This window comes from Podarcis erhardii, assembly GCF_964252035.2.
Source record: "Podarcis erhardii genome assembly, chromosome: 5".
Taxonomy (NCBI): Eukaryota; Metazoa; Chordata; class Lepidosauria; order Squamata; family Lacertidae; genus Podarcis; species Podarcis erhardii.
Genome location: NC_138509.1, coordinates 58,207,576 through 58,226,447, shown reverse-complemented (window position 1 = coordinate 58,226,447; position 18,872 = coordinate 58,207,576). Strand labels below are relative to the sequence as shown.

Below are 18,872 nucleotides of genomic sequence, written 5' to 3'. Positions count from 1 at the left end.
AGACAATGCAGGTATGACTCAAAGCAGCTTTACGTCCTGCAAAGAAGTCACTAAACAGGAATGATTCTGTCGTCTTAAAAAATGGTCTTTATTTCTTAAATTCAAATGTATGCATGGTACACGCCCTTCTATTGATCTTGTAACAAACTGAAAGAAATGCAGAGAGGAAGAGTTGGTTTTGCGCACAGAACAATTAACAACCAGAACAAGTAAAAACTACCATCTCCAACAAACCAAATGGAAGGTGTACGCAAATGGGTATGTGCTTTTTTTTTTGGTGCCAGGAAGAATGAATTATTCCTGGGGGGGCCAGTTCACACATGCACCCCCCCCCACCACACCCACAGTATGAAATGGTGCAGTCTGTCACTGTCACAGGATTCCAGTTCTAAATATATGAACCTACTCTATTGAAAAGTATTAAGTTTTTAGATGATGTCAGGTGCTTGATCTGTGGTGGCTTTTGTAGAAGTTTGTAACCTCTGAGAAGATGCTCCCAGACAGTCTCTCTCTAAGGTATTTCCTTTCAAGAGGCACTCGACTCTGGTTTTAACTACATCCTTGATTCATCAGAAGAGCACAAAGTCTGATTCCTTAGGTCCCACAACTGGTTCAGAGAGAACGTCTGAGAAGCAGCTCTTGAGAAGCACTGAGCTCCTGTTTCCACCTTAGCACCCACGATTCTTCTCCAAAAGCCATGGTGGCACCTTAGCAGGTGAAGAGGCTGCATCCATGAGAGTTGCTCATGCCACAGAAAGTTGAGTGTTGTATCTAGTAATCAAATTGTGCTGTTTTTTGTTTTACTTCTGTGCTCTATAATTTACTTTTCTCATCTCACATGTATACTGCCCATCTCATATCTGCTGCAGACTTGCCTATACACCTCATGCCCCATTAAATCAACATGGTTCTAGTCTATAGGGTGCCAGAACACTTTTTGCCTTCCTTCTGCTCACAGAGCTGCTTTCTGGGAAGTTCTATGAGGTATACTTATAGTTACCTATGTAGAGCTTGCCTGGGCATCTCCCTGAGCCAGGGAGCAATTACCCAAAAAGCTTTGATTAACTCTTATTTGACAGCAATTGAGAAAAATAACCTTGGCCAGAAGAGTTTTTGGCACTGATTATTTAACCTGACATCATGTGTCCTGTTGGCAGACCCTGAGAGGCGATATCCATCTGGAACCACTTACGTTATTCATTGTTTCTTACATTTGTTTTTAATTTGCCCTTATTTGACTCTGGCTGTGACCACCTAGCTGACACACACACTCCATCCCCTTTTCCTGGGCTCAGGTTTTACACTCTGCTTACAAACCAACCAACCAACCAAAGGATGGAAGACAACAGAGGATGGCAGTCATCTCTTCCCCTCACAGTCCATAAATCAACCCCTCCCACAGAGCCCCAGGCCAACAGCCAGCTGCTTAATCCCAAGATTTCCCCCAGCTTTTGAGGGCTGAACAGAATGGGACTATAATATCTCCTCCAGCAAGTGGTGGCTAGAGAGAAGCTTTTCCTCCCTCTTTCATAATACTAGAGCCCCAGAGTCACCTAATGAAACTGAATGGTAGGCCATTCAAGACAGACAAGAGGACTACAAGACTCTGGTTACAGCCGCCAATTTGTATAGCTTTAACACGGGATTAGATAAATTCATGGTGGACAGGGCTATCAATGGCTGAGAGTCACAATGGTTGTCTAATACCTCCAGGATGAGAGGCAACATGGAGACGGAGAGAGCTACTGCCCTTGTGTCCTGCTTGTGGACATCTGGTTGACTGCTGTGTGGAAACAGCACACTGGACTAGATAAGCTTTTGGGTTGATCCAACAAGGCTACTCATGTTCTTATGGACTCCGGGATCAACACAGGTTGTTTATAAGGTGCAGTTCTGTCCTCTGTGACCAGTGTGGGCTGCATTGATAGGATGGAAATGATATTCTATTGGAGATGATAAAATTCTATGATTGTATGGAAACAACTTGGGTCAATAATAATAACAACAGTAGCATTGGCAGAATATTTCACTGTCTGCAAAGCGTTTCACATATATGTAGACCTTTTAGAAGAAGAAAACCCCCCAAAAGTGAGTGGTTTTATCCTCATATTGCAGTGGGGGATTAAGGCTGAGAGCCAAACTTGATGTGACATTATTTTGCCATGGGCTTAAAAAAAAATAAAAATAGCTGGTGTGGAGGAGGGAGGCTTCAAGCTTTTGCCCCCACCCTGGACCCAATCTGAATGGAATGATTCCACACCTGCTATCTGCAATGACAGGAAAGCTCTCACTGGGAACAAGAACCTGTGGTTTTGAGTTCAGTGCCAGGACTCAGCACCAGTCCCCTGAATATATGCAGAGTTTAATTTCAGCCAGGTGTCACAAAGGTTTAAAATCTGGAAGCTGTCTTCAATGCCTGCGAATCTGCCTTCATTATGTAATACTCTGTGTCTAACTAGAACGAGTTCCAAGTTTATTAAAGAGAAGGTGGGAAGCGTAAGAGAAAATGAAACAAGCTGCACAATACACAAAAGTAAAATGCACCTACAAGTCTAATATTAGACAGGCAGGAGCTTAACATCCAGCACTGTAACTCCTAAGGGGCCACAGCAGCATATTAGAAATTCAAACTAAGTAAAGCAATGTAGTTCACTCTCTTAAAAAAAAGCTCTGCAGAAAAGTGGGAAACCACTTAGATCTTACAACTCATGAACAAATCAAAAGAGGGAGGGAAGATAAATTTCAACATTTTTGGCGATGGCCAGAGCAGGATGCTGAACTAGAGGCGCCACTGGTCTGATCCAGCAGGCTCTCCTTATGTTCTTAAAAGTAACTGGCACATACATGTTTTTGGAACTCTCTATGGACTGAGTAGAAAACAGAATTTCTCTTTGCACTATGTACCCCACTGTACCATCATCACATTAGAGATCTTGGTGTGCTTGTAATTGGTAGCTGGCCCCCTCACCACACTTTTCTATTCACATTAGCTGAAAGATGGGCTGTGGATTGGACTCTGGCAGAGATTTCCTCTTTGTTTGACACCTTTCAAGAGAAATACCACAGGCTATTTGATAGACTATCAAAGGAAATTGTTCCTCTTTGTAACAGCTAAAAAGCCAGGCTAGATAAAGTGTACATTTTGGCATTAAAAAAAAACAAAAAAAAAAACAATTGTGGTGGGATAGAGAGAGAATGTCATTCTGGAGATAGGAGTACTGTACTGTACTGTACTGTACTATAAAAAAGAGAAAAACAGCTATTGTATCAGATTTGGGAATTTGGTGAGGTATAGTTACAGTATAAGGGATGTGGGTGGCGCTGTGGGTTAAACCACAGAGCCGAGGACTTGCCGATCAGAAGGTTGGTGGTTCGAATCCCCGCGACGGGGTGAGCTCCCGTTGCTTGGTCCCTGCTCCTGCCAACCTAGCAGTTCAAAAGCATGTCAAAGCGCTCTAGCAGGAAGGTAAACGGCATTTCTGCGTGCTGCTCTGGTTCACCAGAAGCGGCTTAGTCATGCTGGCCACATGATCCGGAAGCTGTATGCCGGCTCCCTCAGCCAATAAAGTGAGATGAGCGCCGCAACCCCAGAGTCGGCCACGACTGGACCTAATGGTCAGGGATCCCTTTACCTTTACCTTTAGTTACAGTATATCCTTGCCCTTGAATCACTTGAATCTACCTGGGCAGTTATCTTTCTACAAGGGCTGACATTGATGCAGAAATCCAGCATCGCCTGAGCTCTACAAGTGCGGCTTTCTCCCTGTTGAAGTGCAGTGTGTTTGAGGACCGGGACATTCGTAGGGAAACCAAAATGCTTGTTTACAAAGCTATTGTACCCTTGAACCATGAAACACTGCTAAGATGCAAGCCTTTAAAGTAAAAAGTGAAATATATATTGAAAGTGCATTTAGTCATAGGTTAGAATTTGTGTTTTTATATTATTTCAAATCAGTATTGATTCCTTCATCCTTACCAACTCCATACATTTTTTAAATAAACCAAATTGGATTTGGTATGGCCTCTATGATCCTAATGAATCTTTACCACTTCTGACAGATCTCCTAAAGGTGTGGGCTCAGCATGTGCTCTTTGCTGCAGGGGGAAATTGGCAGGGCTAGCAGCATCCCTAGAAGAGAAAAGGCAGCCTTCTGCCTTCCAAATAAAATGGAAGCTTTTGTTGAGCTCCCATACGTCTGGGTTTCCCTGGACATTACTGGGACTTCAAAGGCAGAATTGACATGGGGGGGGGGGATTTCCCAAAGGCAGCACTTTGGATCTTTGGCAAGTCAATTGAAAAAAAAATTCTTTTTTTGTGTGTGTTTTTGTAAAATAAAAAGGCTAAACAACCTTGGGGTTTGTGTAAAAAAAATCCCAACAAGTTCAGTGGTTTTATTTAAAAATAAACCAGCTCAACAACATTCAGGATATCCTGGTTTTTAGTTTTTGATATATGGCAAGCCTAGCTTTTGCCATTTTTGCATACGGCAACTTGCACCAAGGGGACATGAACCACAGCCTCTCTTGATTTGCCCTGGTACTTCAGGGCAAAGGAATCTGTCTTACTGTGAGTGTTCCCTTTCTTGTGCCAGTGGGATTAGCTCAATGGCTTATTGATCAGTTTCCCCCCTTCTTGGCTCCAAGAGAAAGGCAACTGCTTTGTTCCTAGTGTGCAGCCCTGTTACGGAACAGTCATGGACATCCTCTGAGCCTATATATCTATCTATATCTATCTATCTACTTACAATACCTTCGGAGTTCTCACCATGTCAGTGACGGCCACTCTATTCTGACATGCCCTTGCCCTCTGGTCTTGTGGTGCCTTCCAAATAACTCTGCTGACCCACTCCTACCACGTCACTGATTTCCCCCTGTGAGCACAGGCAAGAGCTTTTTCTTGTCCCCCTCTTGCTTCAACTTTGCAAACAAGTTGAATCAGAGTCGGATTGCCTCCCCATTTCTCTCTCTTTCTCTTTCTCTTCAGCAATTAATTTGTGGAAGGAGCTGCATCATTTTCTCCCACTGCCTCCTAAGCGAAATGTGTGTCTCATTTGCTGTGGGAATGCTGAACGCTGTATTCGGTATTTAGAGCACGAGCAAGGAAAACCTCAAATTAATAACCCTCCCACTCACCATCGGAGTGAATGGGGGTGGAGGAGAGGGAGGAGGGAGGGCCGCATGCAAGCAGGAGAAATGATTAGAAAGAGATTTTCTATCAAGGCAAGAGCTCAAGAAGGGGGGGAGGGAAAGCAGGAGAAGGGCGCTGGGAGCCACAAGAGCAAGAGGTGATCTCCTTCCTGGCTCCTGGGTCTCTGTGTGGGTACCACCTGCTCTGCAACATAGGGAGCTGGAGGAGGTGTTACTGCTCTTCAGAGGACAACCTGGAGTCAAGGTAGCCTAAGCCACCCAGGCTTTTTGAATGAGAAAATGTGGAATAGCCAGCGGTCTTCCTTTGATTGGTCCTAGGGGTGTGAGAATACTAGGCATATTTCTCCTTTGCCTTGAACATGGTGAGAAAGGTGCCAAGATAGTGTTTTCTCCAGAGACTCTATATGCAAGAAAGTTCCAGGGAAAGGGAATGGGGAGGAGTAGGACAGAGAGCACTTGCCAAGGCCAGTAAAACTCTCATGGGGAGAGACACCTCTAGGAGCATAAAGGACCTAGAAGCAGCAGCAATGGATTGCCCTTCCTGCAGACTCTGGGCCCTTGTAAGACCATCTTACCTGGGCTGCCCTTTGGGGCTTGGGGTTAAGTCAGGGAAGGATAGGGAAATCAGCTGGTTTTGAAAAAGTGTTCTGTCAGAGCAAGCTTCTCATCCCCATGTGCAAGTCTGGAGGTTCTCCTGACCTCCCTGAGCCAATTTTGGGGAGTAGGTAGCCCCACTACACTAGTAGTCCTTCTATGGGCATGGGCTTCCACTAGCAAAACTGGTTACTGAATTCTGCCATTATGAATCCCTTTTGGGGTGAGGCAATTTGGTACCTTTGCTTCTTCTATCTGCAATTGCCTGGGAAATTCCAGTGCGGACTTTTTCTTTTTCTTTAAAGTGAATCATTGGAGACTGGAACTCTCAAGCAAGATGAATTGGAGTTCAAATATTAATCACAGGAAATAAATACTATAATCCCGATTGATCTGTTCATTTGATAAATGGCACTCACCTCAGTCTCCCATGTGTGCGCCCTCCAGACAGACTGCTGTCAATCTGGTGTCAGCTGCTCTCTGTGTGACACTCCATCTATCAGATGAAATTAACAATGATATTTCTCAAGTTTTCCCTAGTCAGTTTCTCTCCCCCCCCCCCCGTGTTTGCCTTCTCTCTCTGCACGGGGAAGGCAGCACCCTTCACAGAAAGCTTACTTTTAAAAAAGCGGGGGAGGATGCTGATAATTTGAGATCCAGGCATTTCTAGAGGAGCTGTGATATGCACATATTCTGGCAACTCCCTTCCTTGCTACAGCAGGCTTAATGCAACTCTTGCACATTCACACATGTTCCCGATACCTTCTTTTTGCCATTCTGTATTTGTGTTATACAGTCTTGCATTGTGGTGCCACTGAGGGCTCCTGTAACTTGCAGAGACCCCACTCCTATTAGGCACAGGATATCTGGAGTACCCTGAAAAACATAACTGAGACCTGAGGACCTGGCACTCTCTGCAAAAAAGGCTGAGCAAAATTGCTTCCAGGCTCCTTTTCTACCCAGTCTCTTGGAGAAAACAGAACAGGAAGATGGTCCCATAAAGTTTGAGCACATCAATGTGGCAGCTCTCTCCTCAACCAGGATAGCAAAACTCTAATAATAAATGAAATAATCAACAGTTAGCTGTTCGTGAATGGCCCCCCAAAATCTGCATCCTTTCCCTGCAGATCAGCCCTGTCAATCAGCTTCCCACTTTCTCTGCCAGCTCACACTTGTGGTTCCTGCTTGGTACTAAGAAAAGGGCACTTTCTGAATTGCTTATGGACAGCAACCCACAAGTCCCAAGGCTGGGGCTATCACTCTCTCTGTGCCCCTCTGGACTGTCAAGTGCAGGGCCAGAGGGCAACCCCCCCCCACAAAAAAACCCCTTATCCCTGACCAAAGGTATTTCAAGCAGCCCATTTCCCTGATGAGCACAGGCTGCCCACACTCCCTTGGAAGAATTTCAGGTGGCATTTGCTTCAGGGAAATGAATCTCCACATCCATCGCAGGGCACAATGAGAACATGCCATCAGCTCCAGGTCTCCAAAGGTCTGTAGCTTTCTTATGCTCTTTGGGAAATAAAGCACCTCAGGAAGGGGAAAAGGGGAAACTCTAATTAGTCTTGTCCCCTTCCTTTTGCTTCGCACATGATAGTGCTCAATAATTACGTGGAATGCAAGCTCCTCCAAATGGGTGTGGCTTGGGGATGTTTCACAAATCTTTAATAAAATGAATGAACTGTTTACTTCCTCTGCCCCAGCTCTGTGGGGAGATGTACAAACTCCAGATTCCTCTTGCAAAGAAAATGGGCAAGAACAGAGAAGGACATATTGACTGGAGCAGCCCATGTCATCCTGAGCCAGCTCTGCCAGTGCTGAATACAGGTATTGTAATTAAGGAAATTATTTGATGTCGGGGAGGAGAGGCAAAGGAGCAACAGCAGCCATGGAAGTACTGATGGAGGGGGGGTGTTAAACTCTATAGAGGCATGGCTCCCCCACGCCACCTGTTGGCCACCATGGAACAGTTCAGTTTCTCCACGGTGGTATCGTAGACTGGGTTAAGGCCTTGAATCAATTTGGCTGGCGTTTTAGCAGTACAGCAGAGACCAAAATATGAGCAGTACTCATTAATTAAGATTAATGGTGTGGGTCGAGGAAAGTGAAGAAGATGCGTTATCTGCATTTCCAGGCTTCACAGAAAGATGCCCTCTTTTTTAAAAAAAGCCAAAATTTTCCTAGCATTTTTTGTTTTAAGAAAAACATGAGAATTACCAAAAGGAACAACCAAGAAGCCAAGAGTGAGATGGGCTATGTGGCAATCTAGCCAAGAAGCTGTTACTCGCATAAATCTCCTTTCCAACTTACCGGGATATGCCCTGCAACTTATTCCTGGACCACTGTGATGCATTTTCTTTTGTGGCAACCCTGGGCCAGTACAGTCCACCATCCCTTGCTGTAAACACGCTGTGGTCTCTATAAAGGTCCTCATTAGGCAAGTGGATGGGTATTGGACCAGGACAGGCTGCAATCCATCTAGAGTGCACTGCTGGAACGAAATACATCACCATGCTGTGATACCTCTGATCCAGCATCTGAAATCCATCCAGGGCAGGTGTTCTCTTAGCTTAGCTACTGGCCCTCTGACAGCTGCCCGCTGTCTGGCTATTGGGCCTCCTCAGTGAGGAACTTCCTTTAGTCAGCGTGTCCCATATATCCCTACCACCAGCGTGTCCCATATATCCCTACCACCTTTCTAGCTGGTCTTAGGACCTGCCACCGCCGCGTCCTGGCAAGCTCCTGCGCTCTAAGAGGATGCAACAGGCAGAATTCAACCGGTGAAGCTCTCCCACCTTGGGTTTATTATTTTTTCATAATAACGGAGCCAGGAGTTTTTTTGTTGTTTTTTTAAAGAGTGGTGGAAGTGGCAACCCCACCCCAAGGACTGGTTCCTTCTAAGACCTCGGAGTCCCACCTGCTCCTCTGAAAGCCGCCTAGAGCGGATTGAACTGGCGAGGGCCGTCGGCGAAGCGTGCGCACGTGCAGCCCTACGCAGCGTGCGATGGGCGCAAGGAGGCGCCTTCGGAATGGCGAAGTCTCAATGGTGGGCCCCATCCCCGGCCTCTGCGAGCGCGGGTGGACGGGCTTGATTTGCATAGTACCCGGCTGGAACTCTCCCCTTTTGCTCGCGGCTCCTCTGCTCCCGGGTCTCCGCGCGAGGCCTGGTGGGCGGGTGCGCGCCTCGCCTGCCCTCGAAGGGGCGGCCTTCCCTCTGCAACTGTGGGAGGGCGTCGAGGAAGCGAGCTCGCGACGCCCGCGCGCGTATTTGTGTACCGGCGCACGTGTCTCCCGGCCTCAGGAGACACGTGTCTAACTGACCCCCCCCCCCACTTTTTTTTTCCATTCCTCAGTTTCCCAGCCGGCGTGCACGGTAGAAAACCCCACCCTCCCCTCCCGGGAATGAGAGTGTTAGTTCCAGCGTGAAGCGCCACCCTCGGCGTGGGGCGGTACTGAAGACGGGAAGGACCAGGCGCGGAGTCTCGCTCGCCTCAGGGGAGGCAATCTCCTTCTCCCTTAACCCGGTGTAGAAGCCCACCCGTGTGAACGGGAGGAAAGCGGCTGTGCGCAGAAGCTGGCGGGGGAGGTGGAGAAGGCAGTCGGAGGAGGAGGAGGGGAGAGAGCGGGCGCTCGCTTCTCCTGTTGCCGGGGAGCTGGACGCCGCTTGCCCCGGCCCCGCCGGGAGGATCTGCCGAGGGCGCCGGGGGGAAGGAGGGAGGGAGGGGAGGGAGGAGCTGGATCCCGGGCGCCAGAGAGGAGGACAGCTAGGCGAGAGGAGGCGCGCAGTCGGTGCCCGTCCCGTCCCAGCGCCCCGGGGCGTCTCCGCTCCGCAAGATGCGCGGCAAGGACAGGAAAGAGAGCCTCTCCGACTCCCGCGACCTCGACGGTTCTTACGACCAACTAACCGGTGAGTTCCTCCCGGGCTGGCAAGGCGCTCGGCTCGGGGGCGCTGCGGGAAAGGGCAGCATCCTTCTAGCGGCAAACTACCTGGAGCAGGGTAGAGGTCCTGGGTCTAAAATGTTCCCTCTGAACTTCACACACGCACCAGTGTCCCTTTGTGCTCCCTCGCCACTCTCTTGGGCGACCTGCAGTCCATGTGCAAACTTCCACTTAGCCAAAGTGGGTGCTTGCTCGATGTCGACTTCCTCCCTTGAAATCTGGCCCCGTGGCTTACCTAGGGGGCACCTGGAGCATGTTGGCTGGAAGTGTGTGTGTGTGTGTGTGTGTGAATGCTGGAGAAATGAGTCTTCTTTATTTAGCGTTGGGAGATGCCCCTTGCTCCAGACAATCAGAACTATTTGCTGCCTGGATTAGGTGTGGTGCCCCCTTTGCAAAACTAAAGGGAATTCTTGATGAATAGTCTCTTCCGTGTCCAAGTCAAGGGAACCTGAGTGAACAGACCCACCTGAGAAAGGCAAGTGGGCATCTGGAAGATAACACAGAAGGGGGTAAAGCCACCAAGGTAAAGCATCAAGATGCATCTCAGATGTGTCTGGCTTACCAAGGGAAGGCATGCCCCCTGGGGCCTTCGTGGTTTCCCCACACCTGGAAAAGGGCCTAGTAGATAAGGAACCCCTTGCACTGGGGACTAGCAAAATGCCTCCAGAGGCCTGTAGCTCTCCTTGGTGCTGTTTTTTGTCAAAGGCCTCTGCTATAGCTGAGTAGTCCAATTTTCGCTGCGCCTGTTGCCCCTAAATGTCCTTTAAGCAATTCAGTGCCTGCAAAATGGGCTCTTCACCCGCAGAGATGTGATGAAAGGAGATATTTTGAGCTGAGTAGGAATTCAAAGCCCACACAACTTTCCCATTTCTCCAGTGACTTTAACACGTCCATATGGATTTAAAATCAAAATCAAGTTAAAAATAGAGTGCCTCCCAGGCTGCAACCTTTGATTGCAGAGCCTGCTGGGGAGACGCAAGCATTGTGCTGCTAATTCTCTGCTGTCCAGGTAACAGCCTTGATTTCACAGTACCCTGTTCAGCAGGCAGATTTCCGTGTGCTCTTTTCATATGAAGGAAAGCGAGACACAGTTAGAAGCAGGAAATCTCTGCTTTCCAAAGTGAGCTCTGCTTCACAATTACTAGTGAAAATGAGTAATGCCTCTCCATTGTTGTTGCTGTTTCTGGATGTCACCATGGATTCATTCTCTGTCTCCTCATTTTCCTTTACAATTGGACAGAATTCTCTCTTGGAACTAAACTTCATGTATAAAGCTGCTGCAAAAGAAATAGGGGGTTATTCAATTCTGTTTTACTCAAAGGAATGAACATTACAGCACTAAGTTAGGATCATTGATTTCAGTGGGTCTACTCTGAGTACAACTTAGTTGAATGCCACCCAATATGTTTCGGTTTTTAAAGGGATTTGTCTGATGAATAGGTTTTGTCTTTTAAGTCAGTTGGTGTACTTGCTTCTAGTAGGTTAGGATCAGATCCTGTCCCTTCCATCTGTCCTGCCCCATTGTTTTCAGGTACAACTTCATATTGAATCTTCTGTCACCAACTCCCTTGAGTCATTTATCCCCATCTTTGTAGTCTCTTCCCAGACACAGCTGCTGTATGTGTCCTCGGTAGGCAGTTAGTCAGAAGACTAAACAAGAAATGAAGAGAACAGAACACTTGCTATGGAGCTAGTCAAACCATGTGGCTGAAGATCACATAGACCTACTGTCACCTGCACTGAACGTGCAGCAAAATATGACCTCCCAGTAGACTTGCAAAGAAAGCGCAGTGGGGGCTGAGTTCTCCTTGTCTGACAGGGCTGTGCTGGCACTGTTCCTTTATCCGCAGGGTGCCTCTGCAGACATCACGCGGGGCAGTGATGGGGACAAAAGGCAGGTCTGTTTGCTTCACTAGATTCAGGTCAGGGCTGCTGTGCAAGTCCACATTGTGACCTGACATACCCTGGTTTAACCATCTTTTCAAAGTTTTCTTAGGAATGTAATGAAGCACAATGTTGGTCGTGTCTAGAGAATTCACTAGGCCAGATCAAAACAGGCAAAAGTCATTAAAAAGTTACCTTGTGTTGATGAGCATGCTAAGGATGGTTGTGTGAACTGGCACACAATGAGAAGGCAAATAAAGTGCCTGGGCTTATCCACACTTTCCCTTGTCCCATTGCCTTACCTTTAGCACTCTTTAACTACTCATTGGTGCTCAATTGCAGCAGTCAGTTTGTTCTGATTTAAAGCTAAAGAGTGAATTTTCCCTGGGAAAGGAGTGGGGCAAGGGGAAAACTGCTCAGTCTTGTGCTTTCTAGGCATGGGGCAAGCGCAAGTGTGGATGTGCCCTCCGTGTCTGTGTGTGCACGGTGCTTCCAGACACACCTCATTCTGGAAGTGCCTGACAGCATTAGCTATCCTGAACAGAATGACTTTGGGCTTGAGAGTACCTAAAAAGCATTACGATGTTCTGGCCAAGGATTGTATTCACATTCATCACTGTGCCTGTGGCACCGAGCAAGATATTATTGGAATGCCAATAAAAATGCAATACACTTTCAGTGCTGCTTCTGGCTAACTCAGCAACAACCCTACTTTTCCAAAAGGATGTTGGAAAGCATTCTTGAATCAATAATCTGGCTAGACCCTTTACTTGGTCCAATCTCATCTCCAAGTCATGCAGGTTTTACTTTCCTAGAAGAAACCACAGAATGGTTAAGCTATCACTTTGAGGTTGTCATACGATGTCCAAAGTTAGTCCACAGTGGGTACGGATTTGACCCATCAGCTGTATCCAGTTTTGCACCTCTGAGTTATAGAGTGCCCTCTTATTTCTTAGCCGTTGGTTGCTATTCTAATATTGTAGTCTTAAAATATTGGAAAGCAACTGTGCACAAGCAGCCTTCTCATTTCTGTGCAACTGCTTGTAATGCAGATCTGAGCAACTTTCAGAATGCCACTGCCACCACCACAATTCTTGATTGCAGTGGGGTGAGGAACATGAGTTTAGACTCTTCTGTTTAGTGTCTGCACAAGTGGGTGTCCAGTTTGGTTGCTTTCCACCATTGCCACCTGGAAATCAAAACCCTATAAAAAGCACCTGGAACCATCACAAATGCTACAAGTTGCTGCTTTGTGTGAGGAAGAGGGTGAATTCTAGGCACCTCAATGTGACAGAAGTGTAGGAATATAGGAAGCTGCTTTATAGTGAGCTGGATTATTTGCCCATCTAGCTCTGTGCTGTCTGCACTGATGTGCACTGGCTGTCTAGGCTTCCAGATAGGGGACATTTCCAATCCTATCCTACCTTGGGATTAAACCTGGGGTCTTCTTCCTTCAAAGCAGATGCCCTGTCACTGAGCTACGGCCCATTCTTCTGTCGTACAAATCTGAACCTGAAAATAAAGTATTAGACCCTTGCTGTTGCTGTTATTCTGATCTGTTCCACTGCTGTAGCCACCCGTATCAAGACCAAGTTGTACTTGGAATAGGTCCATTGAAAGGAAGTCAGGACCAATAATTTCTGTGGGTCTACTCTGAGGAAAACCTTGTTGAATTGTACCCAATAGGTTTAAGAAGAGATGGTGGCAATATGACAGAGGCATCATTGACTGCAGCATACATGTATTTCTTTCGTCTCACTATGGTTCTGGTGAAATGAGTCCTGCAGCTTCTTGAAGCACTGTAAATACATGTGAAACATCTTCAATCATAAACAACAGCAAAGCACAATCTCCCACCCCACTCAGTTTGTAAAGTCTTCTCCAATCAAGTGTCTTCCACATGTTTTGTACAACAATGATCATCCCATCAGCTGTACTAACTGGAACTGAGGAAACTCATAGCTCAAAATATCTGTAGGATACCCAGTTGAAGAAGGTTGGAGTATGCTATGGGAAGATGTGGCCCTCTCATGCGGCCTTACATTTCTGCTAAAACCATTGGCTGGCTTTGCCTCATTACGCCCCCAGCAAGGCCCACAAACACTTTGTGACTGGTTCTAGCCACACTGCACTGTTTGTGATTTATTTCACAACTCATAAGCTGCCTCTTGTGAAATAGGCAGAAATGTGAAATACTGATTGGAGATTAATCCCAAGTTCTGGTGGTTCATGATTTTAAAACATCAGACCTGCCAGGGATAAAGATGTAGTTGGTCTCCCATTCTTGGTAGCACCTACTTTCTGGTCACCATTTTGCCTCAGCCATACCTTGCTTCCCCCTGAGCCTCCATCCAGTAGGCTTCTCCTCGCAAATCCTTTGCCATGTTGTTGACGCAGAACAGCTGTTGTGCTCAACCCCAGAGACAGCTGCATTTTGGCAGCGGGTGAATGATCACTATAGAAACAGCCTACATTGTGCTTTGGGACCCTGTCAAGGCATAAATTTACTTCACTCCATTACAGTGACAGGTAAAGAACTGCAGTAACTCATATTGCCTCTTCCAAGCCACCTACTGGGGAATGCCAAGCATATTAATGTATATGATCGCAAAGTAGCATCTGGCCTGATCCCCCTACAGCCCACAGAGGGGTTGTGATTAAAAACCCTTTCAGCATGAAACGTAAGGCCATGCAGGCAGCCTGGTCCTGTCAGTGTGAGGGAGGAGAAAGCGAGGTGTGATGATCGCCCTCAACTATTTGTCTGCCTGGGGAAAAGACAACGGAGGCTATGGTATTTTAACAACTTTTGGCATTTCATGCGCTGTGTGGCTACCAGCGAGCTTTAAGCCCTGTAGGAGGCAACAGTATGAGCCAGAATTCTTTTCTTATCTATCCAAATAGCACACGTTGACGTCTCCCCTCTTTTTTTCTACAGAAAACAGCTTATTGTCTGGCCTAAATATGAGAGATCTGGTTATTGTGCATACAGTATACTTAAGCAGCACGTAAGATGTGTGTGCATGTGTGTGGTAGAGTATGATTGTGTGTGTTACTGGTTATGTAGCAAGTGGTGTGTGCATGAGGCAGAATTAGTGTGTGTGTGGAGGTGCCTCCCCTTACATTCCCCCCATCTTACCCCATCCCCTTCCAGAGTTCTCTTGCTTATGCTGACACTCTGATATAGATTTTGCTGCTGGATTTTGACACCCTGTTTGTTAACATAAAATCTTGTAAATGTCTGCCTTGAGCTGGCTAATTTCACCCCAAAGGTCCATGGGCATATTGGCCCCTGTATGCAGGAGCCTCCCCACCACCACCCATTTGGTTTTATGGTGGAGACTACTCAGAGTAAGTGGGTAGAAAAGCCGATCTGGACCAGACTGAGCCGTGAGTGGCCCAGTGCCACGAGATTTCCAAGGCCAAGTATTTTGCCCTATAGGGATGCTGCGCCTTATGAATTAAACCTTGTGCTGTTTGGGTCCATATATACTGCATGTCACCCCTTCTCTCTCTGTGCTGTGCCCATTAATTAAGTTTCTATCTCTCTCTCGCTCTCTCTCTTTTGCTCTCCTGGCTTGGAAACTCCCTTGTTTTAGGCTGATTAATTGAATCTGATTTGTGACTGTTTTACCTGGCTCTGAGTCAAGATGAGGTGGTGGTTTTTGTGATGCGCAGGTGTATGTGTGCAGCGAAGTGCCTGGGGGCTGCTGTTGTGGCCCAAAGCAGATGGCTTGTGGGGGGTTTCGAGGTGTTGAGCTGGTCCAAGTCAGCTGGGCTTGTCTCCAAGAGGACATGGACAGAGGGTGAACAGGGCCTGTGTGCCAAAATCTGTGCATTTGGAGAGGGTCTGAGGAGCCAGTGCTGGTGCCAGCAGCCAAGCTGAAGATGGGTTGGAAGGGGTTGTCTGGGGCTATTTTTTTCCAACTTGTGGCTTAATTTCATTTCATCTGAAAAGATGGTTTTGTACAGATTCTAGAAGGACAGAACAAAAGACAGACGTTGTCTTTCTTAGCCTGTCTAGTGAAGCCCCATTGACAGGGAATTGGTTTTGCAAAATTTCAACCTTTTGCAAAATTACAAGCTGCAGGATTTCAACCTGCCCATGTTAATCAGCAACTCGGCAGAAATTCTGAATTAGCAAAATGGACCATTTTCTTGTTGCCATCACCTGTGCAAAATGAAGTTTTCATGCTGCTTGTGTCTTAGGACTGTTACAGGAGTGCTAGTATGCTCCATTAGTGTGCTGCTTGCAGTCGCATTTCCCAGCTGGGTCCACTCCAGATGTTTTGGACAACAGGCATGCTGGCCGGAGCTGTAGTTGAAAACATCTGGAGGGAACCTGGTTGGGGAAAACACTGGATTACAGTTTTGAGCCTGATCATATTATGAAGGCAAGAAGATTTCTAAGCATCCAGAGGGGCTTTCGGACATGATGCACAGTGACACATGATGCACAGTGGGTACCACTGGGGCTTCGCTAGTGCAGGAGCCAGGAAAACTAAAGAACTGCAGCTCAGGATAGTGGAGCTATAATAAAAGCAACAGAAAAAGTAGTCCTGGGGTAGTTTGAGGTGGTCTGACGAGGCTGATCCAGCTCCCAAGTACTGGTCCATCCAGATGGGAACATTCCTTAGTGCCTGGTTCATGTTTGGGTGCTTACAGACTCCATAGCACCCCAGATCTTAGTCATCTTTGTGATATTCTTTATGTTCTTTCACGGGGGTGGAGCCTGGAGGAAGACAAAGGCACTCAGTTTGATCCCAAGCTTTTGTGAAGCAAGCCACTCACACAGAGCTGTCTATGGTTCAGCAACATCTCAGCCTTGCTTAGCTTCCTTCCTTTTCATAGGTCCCAGCACTGGACCAGACATAGGTGGTCTCTTCCTCCCTACCTTTGGATGGGTGGGGTACTCTTTGGGGGGAAATTCTGAGGGACCCTTCTGCCAGGGCCAAATCCAAACCTTTGTCCCCTGTTGGCTGTGTGCTAGACACACCCCCTTGCCTTTCAGATGCAAGCAAGTCATCTCACCTAACTGGACTGGCAGGGAAGCGAAAGTAAGCAGAGAGCCTGGATCAATCTAGTCATTTGGGATGAATTCCTGAGCGGTTATCATTTTGGATGATCAGGAAGCTATAAAAGGAGTTTAGAGCAAGGTAAAGGACATCTAAAGTGCTCAGCTAGAAGCACAAGGAATGGTTCCAAAGAAAATAAGGTGCAGATGCTGTGTGGGGGGTTCTGGTGCCAACATTGCACCCTCCCGTGGGTGAAACGCATCAGCTGCTCAAGAGTCTGGGATTCCCCATATTTGCCATATGGATGGATTAGGTGATCAGAGCTTGGCAGTTAGGTATGAGCGCTTGTGTGGCTTATGGGCTCCTGGGAAGGAGCAGCCCACCCCCACGCTCTCCCTGATCACAGACATATCCAAGCAGAGCTGTCACCTGCTGTGTTGCAGAAACTCAGAATCCATGCAACAACAACAAAAGGCTAGAAGGGGTTAAGCATTAAAAATCATTCTTAGCCAGCCATCACTCAAACAAAGGATGGAAGGTAGGAATGGTTTGGGTTTTAAAGGAGAGGGAAGTACCATTCCTGACCTGCTAAGAGATGTAGCTACTCAGCTGGGTTCCAGGTGGTCCTTTCCTGCATATGTGCTCCCTGAAAGATACTAATACCCCTACGGAGTTATTTCTTAAGAGCTCAAAATGAGATTAATAAAATGAAGATTACCCGTTGGGGAAGGTTGGGACGGGGGAAAGGCAAGGCAGATTGGCCCAGCTTTTCTGATAGGCTGGAGTTTCTCCCCCTCCTGCTTTCCTTTTTATCAGCAGTGATTTCATTAAGCAAAGTGCTTTCACTTTGGTTTAAGGCAGATTGAGAAGCTGGTGATTAATCAGCCGGGTCTGGTGGCTTTCTCCCTTCTTAGGAATTGTAGGAACAAAGCTACGCAACAGGGGCTCTGGGGCTTTTGAGGGGGTCGGGACACAATTTTTGATAAACTCCATGGCCTCCTCCTCTAACATGTGTTGGTTTACGTGGAAACTTGGGACCTTGTTATCCCCACTAATCAGCAATTATCTATAGGCAGTAGCACCTCAAGGATGATCCATCTGCAGCAGAGCCAACCACCGGTGCCTAATACGACAGCCATAAAAAATCAGGATCCAAGCCATGCAATCTTCTTTTTCTGGGCACTGGCAGTTTGCGCTGTTTACAACTGCCTGCATCTGGTAGATTATTCCATTTTAATTGTACAAGCTAGAAGGGGCCAACAAAGCTAGGGAGGGCTGGTGGGCAGAATCCCAACTAAGTCCTAGGTGACTTCTGGTACAGCGCTTTCTCCATCTTCGGCTGTGTACACATTACCGGTTAAAAACGCAGTGGGGTCCTCCTTTTCTCAACTCAGATCAAAGCTGGTTTGTGGGGAGACACATCCAAAACCAGTATCTCATGAGAAACAGCATGATAGGTATGGACTGTCGCTCATGTCGCCCGTACATCACTGCGTTGGGAATGCTCTGCACACAGAGTGAATGGGAGGGTGTACACAGGGCTTTTGTTTCTCATCTGTTAAATGGGAGTAATAATGACTTAGCCTATTTACAGGGTTCTTGTGTGATTAATGAATGAAAGACGGTGAAGTAGTGAAGTTGCTGGAAACCCCAGGAGGGGAGAGTGCTCTTGTGCTCAAAGTTCGCTGGGCGGTTTCCCTTGGGCATCTGGCTGCTTGGGGTGAGAACAAGATACTACACTAGATGGGCCATTGGCCTGATAAGAATAGCCAGCTAGGTTCTCACATTGGCCAAGCAGTCGGCTCTTCCTCTGCTCTTAATATGCAAAATGTGCTAGTGTGCCTCCCATTCATGCTCAGATTGTGCATAGGGCTTAACTGCTCTCCAGGCTAGGAAGAAAATGAGTTACTTGCCAGGATAAAATGGAAATAATGCAAAATGTGTACATTTCTCAGTTGATGCAAAAGTAAAATTGGCCTGAGAACGAGGATTTAGGATAGCATTGAAAAGGGAGACAGGGTCAATATTGTGCAGCTGGAGAAAATCTGACCCAGGGTGCAAAGGCATTGTGTTAATGTTGTGGTTTCTGAAAACAGGCAGTTTATATTGCTCTCTGTTTGTTGCGACATCATGTCTGGCCTTTCTTGCCCTTTGGCACGGATATGTCTCACCAGAAAATTAAAAGGTCTTGGGCTGTGAGTCCCAGTTTTCTCACTGTAAGTGTGGCGTTTGGTAACAAGGTACTTTCATTCCATACAATGTCTCTGTTAACAGTTATCTGCCTGATTCTCTACA

At 47.0% G+C, this 18,872-nt stretch overlaps 1 protein-coding gene and 1 long non-coding RNA gene across 4 annotated transcripts in view; one reads left to right on the top strand and one right to left on the bottom strand.

Moving 5' to 3' along the window:
* Positions 1–337: 337 nt before the first annotated feature.
* Positions 338–8,775, bottom strand: LOC309342995. The gene is made up of 4 exons (XR_014157057.1): positions 8,660–8,775; positions 7,131–7,272; positions 6,162–6,232; positions 338–541 (listed from the first exon to the last, which is right to left on the bottom strand). It is a non-coding gene; the product is annotated as an uncharacterized lncRNA (long non-coding RNA).
* A 218-nt stretch (positions 8,776–8,993) lies between these two features.
* KCNIP2 (potassium voltage-gated channel interacting protein 2) overlaps positions 8,994–18,872 on the top strand; it is a 104,703-nt gene continuing 94,824 nt past the window's right edge. For 2 of the 3 annotated variants that reach the window (XM_081864021.1, XM_081864018.1), the window contains exon 1: positions 8,994–9,649. In XM_081864021.1, coding sequence (XP_081720147.1) covers positions 9,577–9,649 — 73 coding nt within the window. In that variant the 5' untranslated portion in view covers positions 8,994–9,576. The remainder of the gene's footprint in view (positions 9,650–18,872) is intronic. The other variant, XM_081864017.1, reaches the window with a different exon arrangement.